Raw genomic sequence first — 17595 nt, 5'->3', positions numbered from 1 at the left:
TACCTGAAAAGGTGGCTCAATTGCACTGCATGGGGTTGGCAGTTAGATTTCTTACTAATTTAGCTTTTTAAGTAAACCATGAGTCCAGTAGTTCTGAAAATGATGCTTATACAGACTCTGCTGCTTTCCATAGTCCACTAACAGGCAGGCACAGAATTGACAGAAGTTCAGTTGCAGTAGGCTAAACCCCTAAGGTCCAGTCTTATAAGCCTGAAATGAAACATTGTTAGCTTTTCTTTCTCCATAAGAGCTTAACCATTAACTAGGGAACTGAGATTGGCATGAGAGGTGAACAGAGGTAAATACCTAAAGTAGGCAGTCATTGTTCCATAGCCACTCTCAGGTCAGGCTGTCAGGTTTCAGCTGTTTCATGCTTTATGGTCTGATCCCAGGAATTCATTGGCACAGACACACACACACATTTTATTATTCTTTTGCATTAGTTTGTTTCACATATCTGGAAAATGCTGAAACAGACTTTGTTTGTTAGTTAGCTTGTTGACTAAGCCGGGGTATGAATGAGATGGTTAGATGTAGGTTAGAGATGGGCTATGCCAGGTACAATATGTACTCTATGCCATACATACAGTAGTTTCTCCATTTGTTTCATCTGATCAGTCCTGTAAGTCTGGCTTGTTGTTTCGCAACATCAACCGGCTGTCAGCTCATTTGTTTTACTGATAACATCAACCGGTTGAGTGGGACAGAAATTACAGTTCAGTTTAATGGAGAGAACCTATCATCACGCACCTGCAATGTTGACACGCTTTAAATAGGCACCTTTTCCACACAGATGCCTGAGGGAATAATGTTGATGTATGTTTGCTTAGCTGCTGTCAGACAGATAAGCATGATGGACTTTAAGACAAACTTACCATAGATAATACATAGAAGAAGATTGTCTATAGAAAGCATAAATGCAGAAGTTATTTTTACGAGGCCAACAGCTAATATCAAAGTGAAGGATATTTACAAAATAATACACATTTATTTTACAAAAGAGCATTTCAAAATGTATGCAACAGGCACTTATAAGCCCACACACAATGGTAGAATGATAGATAGGGTAAACGCATAAACATTTGTTCTGAATACAGTTCATTTTAAAGGGGCAATCTGCAGTTCAAACAATAACAAAGTGTTTCTCCACCACTGTTTCAGTAAACAACCTGAGGGATGGGGCTGAAGAAACATAACCACTCTCAGAGCTATGGATGCAAGAGCTGACCATCCATGACATCACAATGATCATTTTAAGCATGTTTTGAGGCTAGGTTATGCAGTGGATGTTTACAATAACCTTGTTTTGAAAAAGTGGAGTAAAACAAGCAAAATATTATTTTGGTTTCTGATGGGGTATGCCAGTTGAACTAAGCTCAATGAGGCCTTATTAGGTTATATTCTTCAAGAATAAATGGGTATATATAATTAATATATAGTAATGACATATTGCCCCTTTAAACTTGAAGGAAAAGTGCTCTGTCTCTGTTAACTGCTTATTTCCAAACACAACCTACTACTGAAAAGCGTGGCTGGAAAACATCTGTGTTATGGTGTAAGGCTCCAGATGCTTTGCATACAGTCTACCGTTGAGCCCGTGGCTTCACTGACTTATTGGGAGAATGGAATGTGAGTCGTTGGTGATATTTGAATAATATTTGTTCACTGCCAATCTGAAGGGGCTTACTAGCAGTAGTATAATATTAAAGAACTGTAACTCAGTTGGTAAAGCATGGTGCTTGCAATGCCAGGATAGGGGGTTCGATTCCTGGGACCACCTGTACATAAAATGTATGCACGCATGACTGTAAGCTGCTTTGGATAAAAGCATCTGCTAATTGCTTATATTCAAATTATAAATGTCAGGCTTTGATACTATAACAGGCTCTAAGTCTGCACTATGTGTGTCCATTAAGTAAATCAACACTTAAATATTCATTTTAATTGAACAAAAGGCTATCTGAATTAATAAGAGGTGCAATGAGAAAATACATTATTAATACAGAAGTCATTTTATCTTTGTTGAATGCTATGTTGATAATAACTATATACTGCAAAGTGAAATATTCTGAGAACAAATTATTAAAATTAAAACCATAATATCCTTGGACTAAAGAATGAGTCACTAAGGTGTCTATTTCTTATATACAGTAGGTTACAGTACACAGTCCATAGGAGCTCATTGGAGTAGACCGGTTGCTATAGAGCTGTGTAGGAATGGTCTCTATACCCATACATAGATAATATAGCATCCATAATCCTCTATGGCACTGTGCATAACCAAGCAGTTCTACAGCCAACCAGTTTGAGAGATGGACAGGTGCTGGTTCAAGATGGGGCACGTTGATGCTGTGTACTTCTGTACAAATACATTTTGAAATGTTCTTGAAAGGATCTGACAGTCATGTGGAAAGTGGAGGCTTGGGTAAAACAACAGTTTGGATGTACAGTATGTGCCCTCAGAGCAAACATATCACATTATTTGATTATATACTGTTGACATTGAGAATGATGAAGTATATCCTTTCTCTTCACTGGAGCACCTGTGGTGAGGGTATCCAGGTCTATACACTAAGTTGAAGTTACATCCTGACTTTCAGGCATACCCACTTAGATAAGGCAGATGTGTGGCTTTACGTTCAGGTTCAAACTGTACACTCAGCATAAAAGCATAAACTGTGGACATTTGTGGGATGTAGCCCAGAGGAGAATATTTACCTACTCTTCACCACAGGCAAATCAAGTGGTAAGTTATCTTAGTAGTTTTATCAATACCCCCTTTGACTGTGGTAATAAGCCCTATGAAATGCTCAGTGTCTCTGCTCCACTGTTTGGGTCACTACACCACCCATGTGCTCTGCCTCATGTTACAGTCAAGACAAAAGTCTGGCTCCTGTATAAAGGTGAAACCTGAGATGCCCTGCTTCATTGCCATGGTGACCCGCTAAGCAACTCCTTCTGCTGCAAAGTGCTTGGCTCTGTCCTCTCCTCATTAATTGACAGCGACAACACATGCCTGGTCAGTGTCCTCTCTGATATCACTTCCTGTGATGATTTCGGTTTTAGCCCCTCCTCTTCCTGTGACAACCACACTCTGAGCCTGTGAGTTAGTCGTCGTGCCAACCAAAGTGACAGTGTTTTGGAAAGGAGTCTGGGCCAACAGGCCCAGCTGCCAATTACACTGTTCCTCCCTCTAGCGGTCCCATCCAGCTCACGTATCAGGCCTCCGAAGTCCCGAGGCAGGCAGTAGCGTGGGACTCCTCTGAGGTCCTTGGGGATGTCTCGACTGTGACAGAGGCCCTGGAAGTAGACAATGGTGAAGCCGTTGACCCTGCTTGCCCCCTGTCGTGCCCCCTGCAGACAGGACAGGGCAGCCCTGAACACTGGCCCTGTCACTGAGGAGGGCTCTCTCTCCTCTCTGCTCCTACTCTCCTCTTTCCATTCCTCTCTTTTCTTCAATCCTGCTTGCTCCTGTTCCACTCTTGTTTTCTCAAGTTCTTCAATTTTTTCTCCTCCCCTTTCCCCTTGTTGCATCTCCTCTCCTTTACTCCCTCCTGTCTTTTCCCCCTCCCTCCTATCCCCTCCCTCCCTCTCTTCTCTCCAGCTCTTATAGGATTCCTTAGCAACTGCGCTCCATACGATCAGCACCTGGCCTCCTGCCTCTCTGACTGCCTCCCACTGTCCATACAGCCAGGGCACAGGGCCCAGCTCAGCCACCCCAGCCCAAGACCTCTCCACAGCCCCAGGACAAGCCCCAATGGAGCTCTGGGTCCACAAAGCCATGCGCACTTCAGCACACAATTCCCCCTGTAGGAAGGAAGCCAAAGCGCACACAGCAGACACATGGGCTGACTGCTCTGATGAACACACCAACAACACAGGCCTCTGGATGAATAGCCAACCTGCAGGGAGAGAGAGGGGTGGCAGAGAGACACACACAAAGACATACAAAGAAGGAGATGGTCAAGGGAAGAGAGCGAGAGAGAGAGAGAGAGAGAGAGAGAGAGAGAGAGAGAGAGAGAAGGAGAGAGAGAGAGAGAGAGAGAGAGAGAGAGAGAGAGAGAGAGAGAGAGAGAGAGAGAGAGAGAGAGAGAGAGAGAGAGAGAGAGAGAGAGAGAGAGAGAGAGAGAGAGAGAGAGAGAGAGAGATGAGTATGGTGGAGAAACATATACAGACAGACAGACAAACAAAAAAGATGTTGGAAATTATTTGTATTTATTCACTGATTTCTCAATTATTTAAATCAATGGATATTAAATCAATGGATTAAATTAAGTGTGCTAGGTTTGAAGGATAAGGTGAGACAGACAGACACACATACAGATAGATACACAGATAGGTTAAGGATGGCACTCAATATTAATGCAATGTAATATGACTGAGGACACAAGAAGGGGCTACAAAGGTGTATGTACAGTACAATAAAAACTGACCTGTGACTCCCTTCTTGGTCACATAGCGGATGAGGCTTCCCAGCATTGCCACAGTAACCAGAAGTGTCAAGACTGCAACAGCATAGAGACCCCATCTCCTGTGGGAATCTGAGGAGGCATATGAGGATACTATGTATAAGTGTGTGTGTGTGTGTGTGTGTGTGTGTGTGTGTGTGTGTGTGTGTGTGTGTGTGTGTGTGTGTGTGTGTGTGGCTGAGGCTGAACTCACAGTCAGGACACAGTAGTCTCCTCCCATACTGTGTGTGTGTGTGTGTGTGTGTGTGTGTGTGTGTGTGTGTGTGTGTGCGTGGCTGAGGCTAAACTCACAGTCAGGACACAGTAGTCTCCTCCCATACTGTGCAGGATCTGACCGCCAGACCTTCAGAGATATAGAGAGAGTGAAAGTAAGATTAGAGATGCGTTCACGTAATACAAAAGCAATTCATAGTTCGTTAGTTCGTACCTGCACACATAGACCCTCAGTCAGGGATGATAAGGGCAGGTTCAGCTGTGTCTCTCTGGTGCCCCCACCCTGTTGAACAGAAAACTGCACTCTTAACAACATGGACCAGCAGTGTCTATTAAATTCAGGTTTTACTGTGACATGTTCAAGTACAGTGAAATGCTTAACTTGCATGCTCTACCCAACAGCGCAGTAATTAAAAACTAGTATAACTAATAAAAATACAAAATATATAATAAAGAGAACATGAAAAAGTAAAGATAAACACTCAAAGAATCACAAAATAGCACAGTTAGGTCGGAGCACGCAAGACAGCATATTATAGAGGCTATTATGTCTCTATATTGTGGTGATAGTTTATCTTACCATGTTTACTAAGTAGATAGCTCCTCTGGACACACATCCTTTCTCCTGCCAGACACAGAGTTGTGCAGCAAAGGATGCTGGGATAGTGGAGGTGAGATAGACACAGAGACTTTGTGAACCAGGACCAACATATGCCTCCCACTTAGACATACCTGAAGAAAGGAGGGAGGGATAGAGAGAGAGACAGAGAGAGAGGAAGGGAGGGTGAGAGAAGGCGAGAGAGAGAGAGAGAGAGAGAGAGTGAGAAGAAAGAGGGAGAGATTATGTTTATGATATGAACAATATCAAGTGCAGTACTTCTATCACTGTGGTCTTGTGGTCTCACCTGGTTGGAATGGACAGTGGACATCATGGCTGCCTCTGAAGGAAAACTACAAAGAGAGGGAGGGAGAGAGAGAGAGAGAGAGAGAGAGAGAGAGAGAGAGAGAGAGAGAGAGAGAGAGAGAGAGAGAGAGAGACATCAGTGACTGAAATCCACAGGTGTCATGTATCATACTGTTAACTATTGATACTAGACATACACTGAGTGTACAAAACATTAGGAACACCTTCCTAATGCTGAGTTGCACCCATTTTACCCTCAGAACATCCTCAATTCGTTGGGGCATAGACTCGAGAAGGTGTCAAAAGCATTCCACAGAAATGCTGGCCCATGTGGACTCCAGTACTTCCCACAGTTGCGTTCAAAGACACTTGAATCTTTTGTCTTGCTGATTCCCCCTCTGAACGGCACACATACACAATCCATGTCTCAATTGTCTCAAAGCTTTAAAATCCTTCTTTAACCTGTCTCCTCCCCTTCATCTTTAACCTGTCTCCTCCCCTTACTTTTCTGCTCTTCTGCACACCAATATCTCTACCTGTACATGACCATCTGATCTTTTATCACTCCAGTGTTAATCTGCAAAATTGTAATTATTTGCCTACCTCCTCATGCCTTTTGCACACATTGTATATAGACCCCCCCTTTGTTTTCTACTGTGTTATTGACTTGTTAATTGTTTACTCCATGTGTAACTCTTTGTTGTATGCTCACACTGCTATGCTTTATCTTGGCCAGGTCGCAGTTGCAAATGAGAACTTGTTCTCAACTAGCCTACCTGGTTAAATAAAGGTGTTCTCAACTAGCCTACCTGGTTAAATAAAGGTGTTCTCAACTAGCCTACCTGGTTAAATAAAGGTGTTCTCAACTAGCCTACCTGGTTAAATAAAGGTGTTCTCAACTAGCCTACCTGGTTAAATAAAGGTGTTCTCAACTAGCCTACCTGGTTAAATAAAGGTGTTCTCAACTAGCCTACCTGGTTAAATAAAGGTGTTCTCAACTAGCCTACCTGGTTAAATAAAGGTGTTCTCAACTAGCCTAACTGGTTAAATAAAGGTGAAAAAAAAATGAAAAAAAAAAATCATGTCTTTCACCTGGATTCAACTGGTCAGTTTATGTCATGGAAAGAGTATGACATAGTGTATATTGCTCAATGTGAGCAAGACAAAGGAGCTGATCGTGGACTACAGGAAAAGGCGGGCCGACAAGGCCCCCATTAACATCGACGGGGCTGTAGTGGAGCGGGTTGAGAGCTTCAAGTTCCTTGGTGTCCACATCACCAACAAACTATCATGGTCGATACACACCAAGACAGAAGTGAAGATGATACGACAACACCTTTTTCTCCTCAGGAGACTGAAAAGATTTGTCTTGGGTCCCCAGATCCTCAAAGTTCTACAGCTGCACCATCGATGGCATTCTGACCAGTTGCATCGCCGCCTGGTATGGCAACTGCTCGGCATCTGACCGTAAGGCGCTACAGAGGGTAGTGCGTACGACCCAGTACATCACTGTAGCCAAGATTCCTGACATCCAGAACTATACCAAGAGGCTTCTAAACAGCTTCTACCCCCAAACCATAAGACTATTTACATTGCCCCCCCTTTTACACCACTGCATGGCAAACAGTACCAGAGCGCCAAGTCTAGGACCGAAAGGCACCTTAACAGCTTCTACCCCCAAACCATAAGACTGCTGAACAATTAATGAAATACCCAACGATTATTTACATTGACACCCCCCCCCCCCATTTGTTTTTTTTACACGGCTGCTACTCGCTGTTTATTAACTATGCATAGTCACTTCACCGCTATTTCTCGTGCTTCTCCACCAGCATTGCTTGCTGTTTGGGGTTTTAGGCTGGGTTTCTGTACAGCACTTTGAGATATCAGCTGATGTACGAAGGGCTATATAAATAAATTTGATTTGATTTGATTTGATATATGTACAAATTACCTCGACTAACCTGTACTCCTGCACATTGACTCGGAACCGGTACCCCTTGTATATAGCCTCATTAATGTTATTTTATTGTGTTACTGTTAATTATTTTTTACTTTAGTTAATTTGATACATATTTTCTTAACTCTTTCTTCAACTGCACTGTTGGTTAAGCATTTCAAGGTAAGGTTGTTGCATTCGGCCCATGTGACAAATAACATTGATTTTATTTTATTGGCTTATACACTCTTACCTGCACACACATCTGAGGGTGTTTATCCACAGCAGAAACATTATATTTCTGTCAAGGATAGAGGGAAGATATCAGCAGCAGCATCATCATCATTTTCATCATCACCATCATCATCAACACTCACCAGATTTCCCTTCTCCTCCATGTCCTCCAGTGTGGAGTTTAGGATGGGAGTGCATTGTGGTGTGTTTCTCTGGTGTCGCCAGCAGAGAGAGGCAGAGGGCTTCAGGTAAGCAGCAGGACACAGGGCACTCCAGGCCATGCTTGAGCCCAACTCACCATACAGAGTCACATTACTGGAGCGCCACACGTCTCTGCCCCCTGGTGGTCAAACACATACAGTGCACTGTTACTGATAGTGTGAGGACTGCATGTTCTGCTGGTTTGTCTGTGACTCATTAATAATTGCTCCAGCAGAAAGCCCCTGCTATCCCCAGGTCTGATTCACTGGAAAATATACAGGTAACACACATAGAAACTGAAGCTAATCATCAGCTACGGCATCTCAAACAGGTCTAAGAGACAAACAATACATACAAAATCTGAGGTGTACTCAATAAGAAATAAGTCATTAAAGAGCAGCAGTAAAATAACAATAGTGAGACTATATACAGGGGGGCACCAATACAGAGTCAATGTGCAGGGGGGGGGGGGGGGGGTGCAAATAGTCTCATGGCTTGGGGGTAGAAGCTGTTTAGAAGCCTCTTGGACCTAGACGTGGTGCTCCGGTACCGCTTGCCGTGCAGTAGCAGAGAGAACAGACTATGACTAGGGTGGCTGGAGTCTTTGACAATTTTTAGGGCCTTCCTCTGACACCGCCTGGTATAGAGGTCCTGGATGGCAGGAACCTTTGCCCCAGTGATGTACTGGGCCATTCGCACTAACCTCTGTAGTGCCTTGCGGTCGGAGGCCGAGCAGTTGCTATACCAGGCAGTTATGCAACCGGTCAGGATGCTCTTGATGGTGCAGCTGTATAATCTTTTGAGGATCTGAGGACCCATGCCAAATCTTTTCAGTCTCCTGAGGGGGAATAGGTTTTGTTGTGCCCTCTTAACGACTGTCTTGGTGTGCTTGGACCATGATAGTTTGTTGGTGATGTGGACACCAAGAAACTTGAAGCTCTCAACCTGCTCCACTGCAGCCCAGTCGATGAGAATGGGGGCATGCTCAGTCCTCTTTTTCCTGTAGTCCACAATCATCTCCTTTGTCTTGATCACATTGAGGTGTTGTTATGGCACCACACGGCCAGGTCGCTGACGTCCTCCCTATAGTCTGTCTCGACGTTCTCGGTGATCACTGTTGTGTCATTGCCAACCTTAATGATGGTGTTGGAGTTGTGCCTGGCCGTGCAGTCATGAGTGAAGAGAGAGTACAGGAGGGGACTGAGCACACACCCCTGAGGGGCCACTGTGTTGAGGATCAGCGTGGTGGATGTGTTGTTACCTACCCTCACCACCTTGGGGCAGCCCGTCCGGAAGTCCAGGATCCAGTTGCAGAGGGAGGTGTTTAGTCCCAGGGTCCTTAGCTTAGTGGTGAGCTTTGAGGGCACTCTGATTTTGAACACTGAGCTGTAGTCAATGAACAGCATTCTCACATATGTGTTCCTTTTGTCAAGGTGGGAAAGGGCAGTGTGGAGTGCAATAGAGATTGCATCATCTGTGGATCTGTTTGGCGGTATGCAAATTGGAGTGGGTCTAGGGTTTCTGGGATAATGGTGTTGATGTGAGCCATGACCAGCCTTTCAAAGCATTTCATGGCTACAGAAACGAGTGCTACGAGTCGGTAGTAGTTTAGGCAGGTTACCTTAGTGTTCTTGGGCACAGGCACTATGGTGGTCTTCTTAAAACATGTTGGTATTACAGACTCGGATAGGGAGATGTTCAAAATGTCAGTGAAGATGTTACATGCCCCAGCTTCTGCGTTGTTGTGGGTTTGTATGTGTTTATGCGTGTATTTCAGGAAATGGCTTCCTGGATTCCCCCAAGCAGCTGATTGGTCAGCCCCATGGCAGATTGGAACTCTGATCCCGCCCTCTCGTTAGGGGATACAGTTGTCACCAATTACAAACTCCTTAAAAGCCAGTGTTCCTTTGGTAGGAGAGAGATCTTCTTTGGATGTCCTGTGTTGGTTGTTGTGCAGACAGTTTTTGGAAAGTATTTTGTAGCTGGTCCTGCTGAGGTATGTTTATGTCAAAAGGACTGTGTTTTAATTATTAAAATATTATTTTGTTTCATTTGTTCTGAGGGGAGAAGGTGAAGGCACCTTGAGAGTGCTTAGGCAAGAGGCCTGTGGGCATACATATACCCGTAGTGTGTACTCTGTCTATGCACACTAGGTAAGACCTGGGCGGACCACCCCCTGTATTTTGGTTAGCGCGCCAGGTGGTGTTAAGGTTAGGTAAATAGTGGGTAGGCAGGTAAGGTATTAGAGGGGACTCAACTTTTACTTTCTTTGCTTTGGTTCCGTCCAGTCCCTTTTCCCCACATTACCGTGTTAAGGAAATAAATTCCCAGTAAACTGTAATATTCTCTGCCTCTGTCATCCTTACCCGTAACTACAATCACATACCTCTTTCACTCCACGGGGAGTTGAGTGTAGCAGGGTGTTACGCTCCCTCCAAGAGGCGGGCATAAAAGAAGCCATTTGCCAGTTTGTCAGTGCATGCTTGCAGTACACGTCCTGGTAATCCGCCTGCCCCTGCGGCCTTGTGAATGTTGACCTGTTTAACGGTCTTACTCACATCGGCTGTGGAGAGCTTGATCACAGTCTTCCGGAACAGATGGGGCTCTCATGCATGCTTCGGTGTTTATTTGCCTCGAATTGAGCATAGAAGTAGTTTAGCTCATCTGGTAGGCTCCTATCACTGGGCAGCTCTCTGCTGTGCTTTCCTTTGTAGTCTGTAATAGTTTGCAAGCCCTGTCACATCCGATGAGCGTCAGAGCAGATGTAGTACGATTCGATCTTAGTCCTGTATTGACGCTTTGCCTGTTTGATGGTTCGTCGGAGGGCATAGCGGGATTTCTTAAGCTTCCGGGTTAGAGTTCTACTCCTTGAAATCTGCAGCTTTAGCTCAGTGCGGATGTTGCCTGTAATCCATGGCTTCTGGTTGGGGTATGTACATACGGTCACTGTGGGGACTACATCATCGATGCACTTATTGATGAAGCCAATGACTGATGTGGTGTACTCAATACCATTGGAGGAATCCCGGAACATAGTCCAGTCTGCGGTAGCAAAACAGTCCTGTAGCTTAGCATCTGCTTCATCTGACCACTTTTTTGTATTGATCTAGTCACTGTTGCTTCCTGCTTCAATATTTGCTTGTAAGCAGGAATCAGGAGGATAGAATTATGGGCAGATTTGCCAAATGGAGGGAGAGCATTGTATGTGTGTGGAGTAAAGTTGGTCCAGTTCTTTTTTTTTTTCCCCCCTCTGGTTGCACATTTAACATGCTGATATAAATTTGGTAAAACGGATTTAAGTTTCCCTGCATTAAAGTCACCGGCTACTAGGAGCAGCGCCTCTGGGTGAGTGTTTTCTTGTTTGCTTATGGCGGAATACAGCTCATTCAATGCAGTCTTAGTGCCAGCCTCTGACTGTGGTGGTATGTAAACACCTACGAAAAATGCAGATACCCTATCTACCTAGAGAGTTTCTCATGATAGCCTGTACACCACACTACCTCAGGCGAGCAATAGCTCGAGACTTCCTTAGATATTGTGCACCAGCTGTTACAAAAATACATAGTCTGCCGCCCCTTGTCTTACCAGACGCCGGTGTAGCGTATAACCAGACAGCTGTATGTTATGTTGATAGTGTCGTCGTTCAGCCACGACTCCATTAAGCGTAAGATATTACAGTTTTGAATGTACCGTTGGCAGTTCAATCTTCCGTGTAGGTCATCTATTTTATTGTCCAAAGATTGCACGTTTGCTAGCAGAATGGAAGTGGGGGTTTATTAGATCGCCAACGAATTCACAGAAGGCAGACCGCCCTCCGGACCCTTTTTCTCCACCTCCTCTTCATGCAAATCACAGGGATCTGGGCCTATTCCTGAGAAAGCAGTATATCGTTCGCGACAGGCTCATTAATGGAAAAAAGGATTCTGCCAGTCTGTAGTGAGTAATCGCAGTCCTGATGTCCAGAAATTATTTCGGTCATAAGAGACGGCAGCGGCAACATTATGTACAAAAGTTACAAACGACACAAATAAACTAACAAAAAACACAATCGGTTGGTGGCACGTAAAACGTCTGCCTTCTTATCCGGCACCATTTTAGATTAGATACTCACCATCTAATGAGCCATTCACAAATGGGCAAACTGTGGTTCGCCTTGCGTCTAGGTGTGTGTAATATACCTGCAGGCATATGTACAGACAGACAGGCAGAGAGACATGCAAGGACACAAACATGAGACATACTGTAGTTTTAGCCATGCAGTACTGTCACTGTCTATTGGACATTAGCTGATAGTTAACTCATTGTGATATGTCACTGAGTGAGACCTTCTTACCTGTACACAGACACAGGGTAGCAGGTAGGGGAAACTGAGAGTCACTGACCGATTCTGATTGGTGTCAATCTGGAGAGAACAACAGAATATTCATTAACAGATTATCAACCTACACTACCGGTCAAAAGTTTTAGAACACCTACTCATTCAAAGGTTTTTCTTTATTTTTTACTATTTTCTATATTGTTGAATAATAAAGACAAAACTATGAAATAACACAGAATCGTTATAACCAAAAAAAGTGTTAAAACAAATCAAAAGAGAGATTATTCAAATAGCCACCATTTGCCTTGATGACAGCTTTGCACACTCTTGGCAGTCTTTCAACCAGCTTCACCTGGAAAGCTTTTCCAACAATCTTGAAGGAGTTCCCACATATGCTGAGCACTTGTTGGCTGATTTTCCTTCACTCTGCGGTCCGACTCATCCCAAAACCATCTCAATTTGGATGAGGTCGGGGAATTATGGAAGCCAGGTCATCTGACGCAGCACTCCATCACTACCCTCTTGGTCAAATAGACCTTACACAGCCTGAAGGTGTGTTGGGTCATTGTCCTGTTGAAAAACAAATGATAGTCCCACTAAGCCCAAACCAGATGGGATGGCATATCGCTGCAGAATGTTCTGGTAGCCATGATGGTTAAGTGTGCCTTAAACTAAATAAATCACAGACAGTGTCACCAGCAAAGCACCCCCACACCATAACACCTCCTCCTCAATGCTTTAAGGTGGGAAATATACATGCAGAGATCATCTGTTTATCCACACCGCGTCTCAGAAAGACATGATTGGAAACAAAAATCTCCAATTTGGACTCCAGACCAAAGGACAAATTTCCACCAGTATAATGTCCATTGCTCGTGTTTCTTGGCCCAAGTAGGTCTCTTCTTCTTATTGGTTTCCTTTAGTAGTGGTTTCTTTGCATCAATTTGACCATGAAGGCATGATTCACACAGTCTCATCTGAACAGTTGATGTTGATGTGTCTGTTACTTAAACTCTATGAAGCATTTATTTGGGCTGCAATTTCTGAGGCTGGTAACTCTAATGAACTTATCCTCTGCATCAGAGGTAACTCTGGGTCTTCCATTCCTGTGGCGGTCCCCATGAGAGCCAGTTTCATCATAGCGCTTGATGGTTTTTGCGACTGCACTTGAGGAAACTTTCAAAGTTCTTAATGTTCCATATTGACTGACCTTCATGTCTTTAAAGTAATGATGGACTGTCATTTCTTTGCTTATTTAAGTTGTTCTTGCCATAATATCGAGTGGCACCGCCATCTAAGGCACTGAAACTCAGTACTAGAGGCGTCACTACAGACACCCTGGTTCGAATCCAGGTTGTATCACAACTGGCCATGATTGGGAGTCCCATAGGGTGGCGCACAAAAGGCCCAGTGTTGTCAAGGTTTGGCCAGTGTAGGCCGTCATTGTAAATAAGAATTTGTTCTTAACTGACTTGCCTAGTTAAATAAAGGTTCAATTAAAAATATATATTTTACCAAATAGGGATATCTTCCGTTTACCACCCCTACCTTGTCACAACACAACTGATTGGCTCGAACCCATCAAGAAGAAAGAAATTCCACAAATGAACTTTTAACCAGGCACACTTGTTAATTTAAATGCATTCCAGGTGACTACCTCATGAAGCTGGTTGAGAGAATGCCAAGAGTGTGCAAAGCTGTCATCAAGGCAAAGGGTGGCTATTTGAAGAATCTCAAATATAAAATATATTTAGATTTTGGTTACTACATGAGTCCATGTATTATTTAATAGTTTTGATGTCTTCGCTACTATTCTACAATGTAAAAAATGGTAAAAAAAATAAAGAAAATCTCATGAATGAGTAGGTGTTCTAAAATGTTTGACAGGTAGTGTATTTTATAAACAACATTCATCTTTTTAAAACACCTCTATACATGCACGCACGCACCCACACACACAATACACACATGCAAAATAGCTTACAGTAGAAAGAGCAGAAAGGTTGGAGCATTCTGCATCTGTGTGTCTGTAGCACAACCTGGTGTATACATCAGATGAGACAGCCGGTTGGTATATGTGGTCTCCAGTTGCTACTGTTACATTGAGGGATCGAGCCAGCTCATCCACAGACAGATCAAACTCTGGTACTGGATCTGAATCTGCATCACCTCAGACAGAGTCATAGTATGATTAGTATTGTGATGTCATTCTCATCACATCACAGGTGAGGGATGGGGATAAGTGATGGTGAAAGGTGAGATTAGTACCTGGACAGATGTCCTTCTGTACGATGTACCTGTGCTGTCTCTGTGGTTTAGAGGACAAAGACACATACACCTCTCGCCCTGCGTTAGCAGGGAAACAGTCATACACCAACTCCCACTGGAAGGCAGCAGAGACACACACAGCAACATGATCAGAAGCTTACTTTCATCATTCTACTGTGTGTGTGTGTGTGTGTATGTGTGTGTGTGTATCTGTGCATGCATGTATGAAAATATCAGATCTTACCACAATCATGTGGCCAATGTCATGGGGATGTAAGCGCTTAATGTTGGTCTTTCCTACTATGATGGATCGAAACGGGTCACTCCACTTAAAATAAAAATGAATAAAGTGAATGTATTTTATCCATTTATCTTATCCTTTAACTGAAATGGAGAGGGCTTTCTTTTCAAGAAATGGTACCTGTAAAGTGTCATTATTGACTCCATTTTTTATCGAGATGGTTCTGCGAGTTGTAGTTGACAGCTCCAGGTATTTAATGGTCAGTGTCCCGGTGAAGTCTAGAGGAACACAGAGGACATATTAAAGAATTGTGGCAGTAAAGGTAGAATGAGAGAAAGAGAGGAAGTCAGGTTAAGGAAGAAAGATATAGACTGAAACAAACAAGGCCAGAGAAAGGGAGACAGACTTTAAATAAAAGGAGGATGGGATGGAGGAAAGTTTTAAAGGGGGTGAGGATGGTGCGGAGAGACAGAGATTGGTTGTGGATGGGAAACAGTCTTACCTGCCGCTTTCATTCTGACACGTACATGGACACAGGCAAAACAGGAGCCTTGTGATGGAGAGAACCCGAGAGTGGACAGACTCAGCTGAGGAAGACTCTCAGGGTTCCAGTTGGAACCTACAGAAAAAAAGACAGAAACACAGAACATACGGACACTCAAAACAATATATGCAGTAAAATAAGTATACAAGTGAAGTCTGAAAATGCCAAATAAATGGTTCCTCTTCATATTGTGTACAAAATGAGTTATCCCATAGAGACCATGGACTGAAGTAACACTTACCATTTTGGTATTGAATCTATTGTGGAGAAATAGAGGAAGAAAAGGAGGAAGAAAAAGAGACTGGATTAGTGAAGTGAATCTTGATGCAGGACAGGTTCACATAGGCTAATCCATTTCCAATACAGTATTTCCATTATATACAGTCTGAGTATAATGTCTCTTTTGCATATTAGTTACATTATGTCCATGGTGGTGGGCCCCAAAGATGGTATGAATTAGTCCCTTACCTCGGTGACAGTTAGTCTGGCGCGTGTTATCTCCTCAGAGACACACAGGAGCTGCAGCAGGCACAACAGGAGCAGGAGCACAGCAAGTGCAGGTCCATTCCCGCGACTCATAATCATGACTAGCTTACTCACAACAGAGGCACATGTAAAAAGTAACGGCGTATCCAATGATGCTTGAACAACTTTGGCCCTAGGGACAAAAAAACGCAAATGCGCAAAAAAACAGCAGAACGACAGACCACACTCTCTACGTTTAGCCTTACTTGAATATTAAAATCAACGAAATGAAATCCAAGAAAACGGAAACGTAGCCTACATTATAAGTTCCAGTGCTATGTTGTTTTGTCTGTTCTCAATAAGAACGGTAAAAATAATGACTCATTAATAATTGTTCCATGCGTATCAAGTTGTGCATTGAGTGAGTGAGTGAGTGAGTGAGTAGTTTAGTACAGCTCCACCTTTCCAGCTGCCTCAGACAATGTGTACTCGTTTGACATGTATTTTTACGAACAATGAGGAAATAGCAGTCAGGCTATGCTAAGAAATACTTATTTTTTAACGTTACATCCAGAAGGAAAAGTGTATTGGCAAACATTGCAGTCCCCCTTGCACAGTCACTGACTGCTCTGTTAATCATAAATACCGCATCTTTTCTGAAACAGACCTTGGTTCAAATTATATTTAGGGTAATTCAGTAACTTTCTAAGACATTTCTAAGACATTTGGAAGTAAGGGTGTGTTCGTAAAACGCAGGAGTGCCAGAGCGTGCTCAGAGAGCGCTCTAGGCGTTAGTAAATTCAGTGTTGTCAGATTGTCCGTTCGTAAATTCAGAGTGTTTCGGCTCTCGGAGAGTTCAGAGCGCACACTGGACGCTCTGGCCGAGGATTACGGTTGATCCGAGTGTTCTGACCTCACAACTGGCAATCAAGCAATCAAGCACCCAAGCTAACTGACCAAAGTTGGCTAGCTTGCTAGCTACTGCCATAAACAAATGAGAGACCACCTCTCTCTGACCATTTTACTCGCCCTATCAGAGCTGGTTAAAGCTGTTTTCATGTTCTCTAGAACGTCGGTGACTGTAACTGTGCTGCTGGCAACAATTTAATAACGTTTTTTTTGCCTACGTTTACTGAAACTAGGTCATATCCAACAACGTTTACTGAAACTAGGTCATATCCAACAAGAGTGTTGCACGGTTGTAAATTCTTCAGTTATTCTGCGCTCTTGCACACATCACATCAACACCATTATCCCAGAAACCCTAGACCCACTCCAATTTGCATACCGCCCAAACAGATCCACAGATGATGCAATCTCTATTGCACTCCACACTGCCCTTTCCCACCTGGACAAAAGGAACACTTATGTGAGAATGTTATTCATTGACTACAGTTTAGCGTTCAACACCATAGTGCCCTCAAATCTCATCACTAAACTAAGGATCCTGAGACTAAACACCTCCCTCTGCAACTGGATCCTGGACTTCCTGACGGGCCGCCCCCCATTTCACTTTAAGTTATACACCTGTTGTATTCTGCGCACATGACAAATAAACTTTGATTTGATTTGAGACTAGAGTGCTCTGAAATCGAGGCCAGAGTGAATTTACCAACGCACCCTAAATATTTGAATATTTTTCATTTCATTTGAAGTATGTGGAAATATAAATATTTTCTCATGCATTTAAAAAAAAAATGTTTTACCTTTATTTAACCCTTTATTTAACCAGGCAAGTCAGTTAAGAACACATTCTTATTTTCAATGACGGCCTAGGAACAGTGGGTTAACTGTCTGTT

The 17595-nt window shown here is 43.4% G+C and overlaps 1 protein-coding gene across 2 annotated transcripts; it reads right to left on the bottom strand.

The window, feature by feature from the left end:
• Positions 1-964: 964 nt before the first annotated feature.
• LOC109869639 (interleukin-17 receptor C) lies at positions 965-17278 on the bottom strand. 2 transcript variants are annotated; one of them, XM_031803939.1, is made up of 17 exons: positions 15800-17278; positions 15573-15588; positions 15290-15406; positions 14968-15065; positions 14791-14874; positions 14547-14661; positions 14263-14438; positions 12294-12362; positions 12072-12138; positions 7903-8099; positions 7779-7826; positions 5588-5633; positions 5263-5414; positions 4897-4965; positions 4761-4812; positions 4434-4541; positions 965-3902 (listed from the first exon to the last, which is right to left on the bottom strand). In XM_031803939.1, the coding sequence occupies exons 1-17, from the start codon at positions 15914-15916 to the stop codon at positions 2926-2928; spliced, it is 2508 nt and encodes an 835-aa protein (XP_031659799.1). In that variant the 5' UTR covers positions 15917-17278; the 3' UTR covers positions 965-2925. The 2 variants fall into 2 exon arrangements, with proteins under 2 accessions (XP_031659799.1, XP_031659798.1); XM_031803938.1 differs by having other exon boundaries at positions 14263-14447; positions 15800-17100.
• Positions 17279-17595: the final 317 nt, after the last annotated feature.

This window comes from Oncorhynchus kisutch, linkage group LG24 (assembly GCF_002021735.2).
Source record: "Oncorhynchus kisutch isolate 150728-3 linkage group LG24, Okis_V2, whole genome shotgun sequence".
In the NCBI taxonomy this organism is placed as follows: Eukaryota; Metazoa; Chordata; class Actinopteri; order Salmoniformes; family Salmonidae; genus Oncorhynchus; species Oncorhynchus kisutch.
Note: the sequence above shows the minus strand (reverse complement) of the source record. Positions and strands in the feature narration are given on the sequence as shown.

Bases quoted from the DNA above. Each gene is read 5' to 3' on its own strand.
- LOC109869639 (XM_031803938.1), bottom strand. From the start codon at position 15,916: ATGATTATGAGTCGCGGGAATGGACCTGCACTTGCTGTGCTCCTGCTC. The intron at 4,813-4,896 runs GTACGAACTAAC...ATATCTCTGAAG, and splicing joins CTGAGGGTCTATGTGTGCAG to GTCTGGCGGTCAGATCCTGC. The intron at 4,542-4,760 runs GTGAGTTTAGCC...ATGCCTCCTCAG, and splicing joins GAGACTACTGTGTCCTGACT to ATTCCCACAGGAGATGGGGT.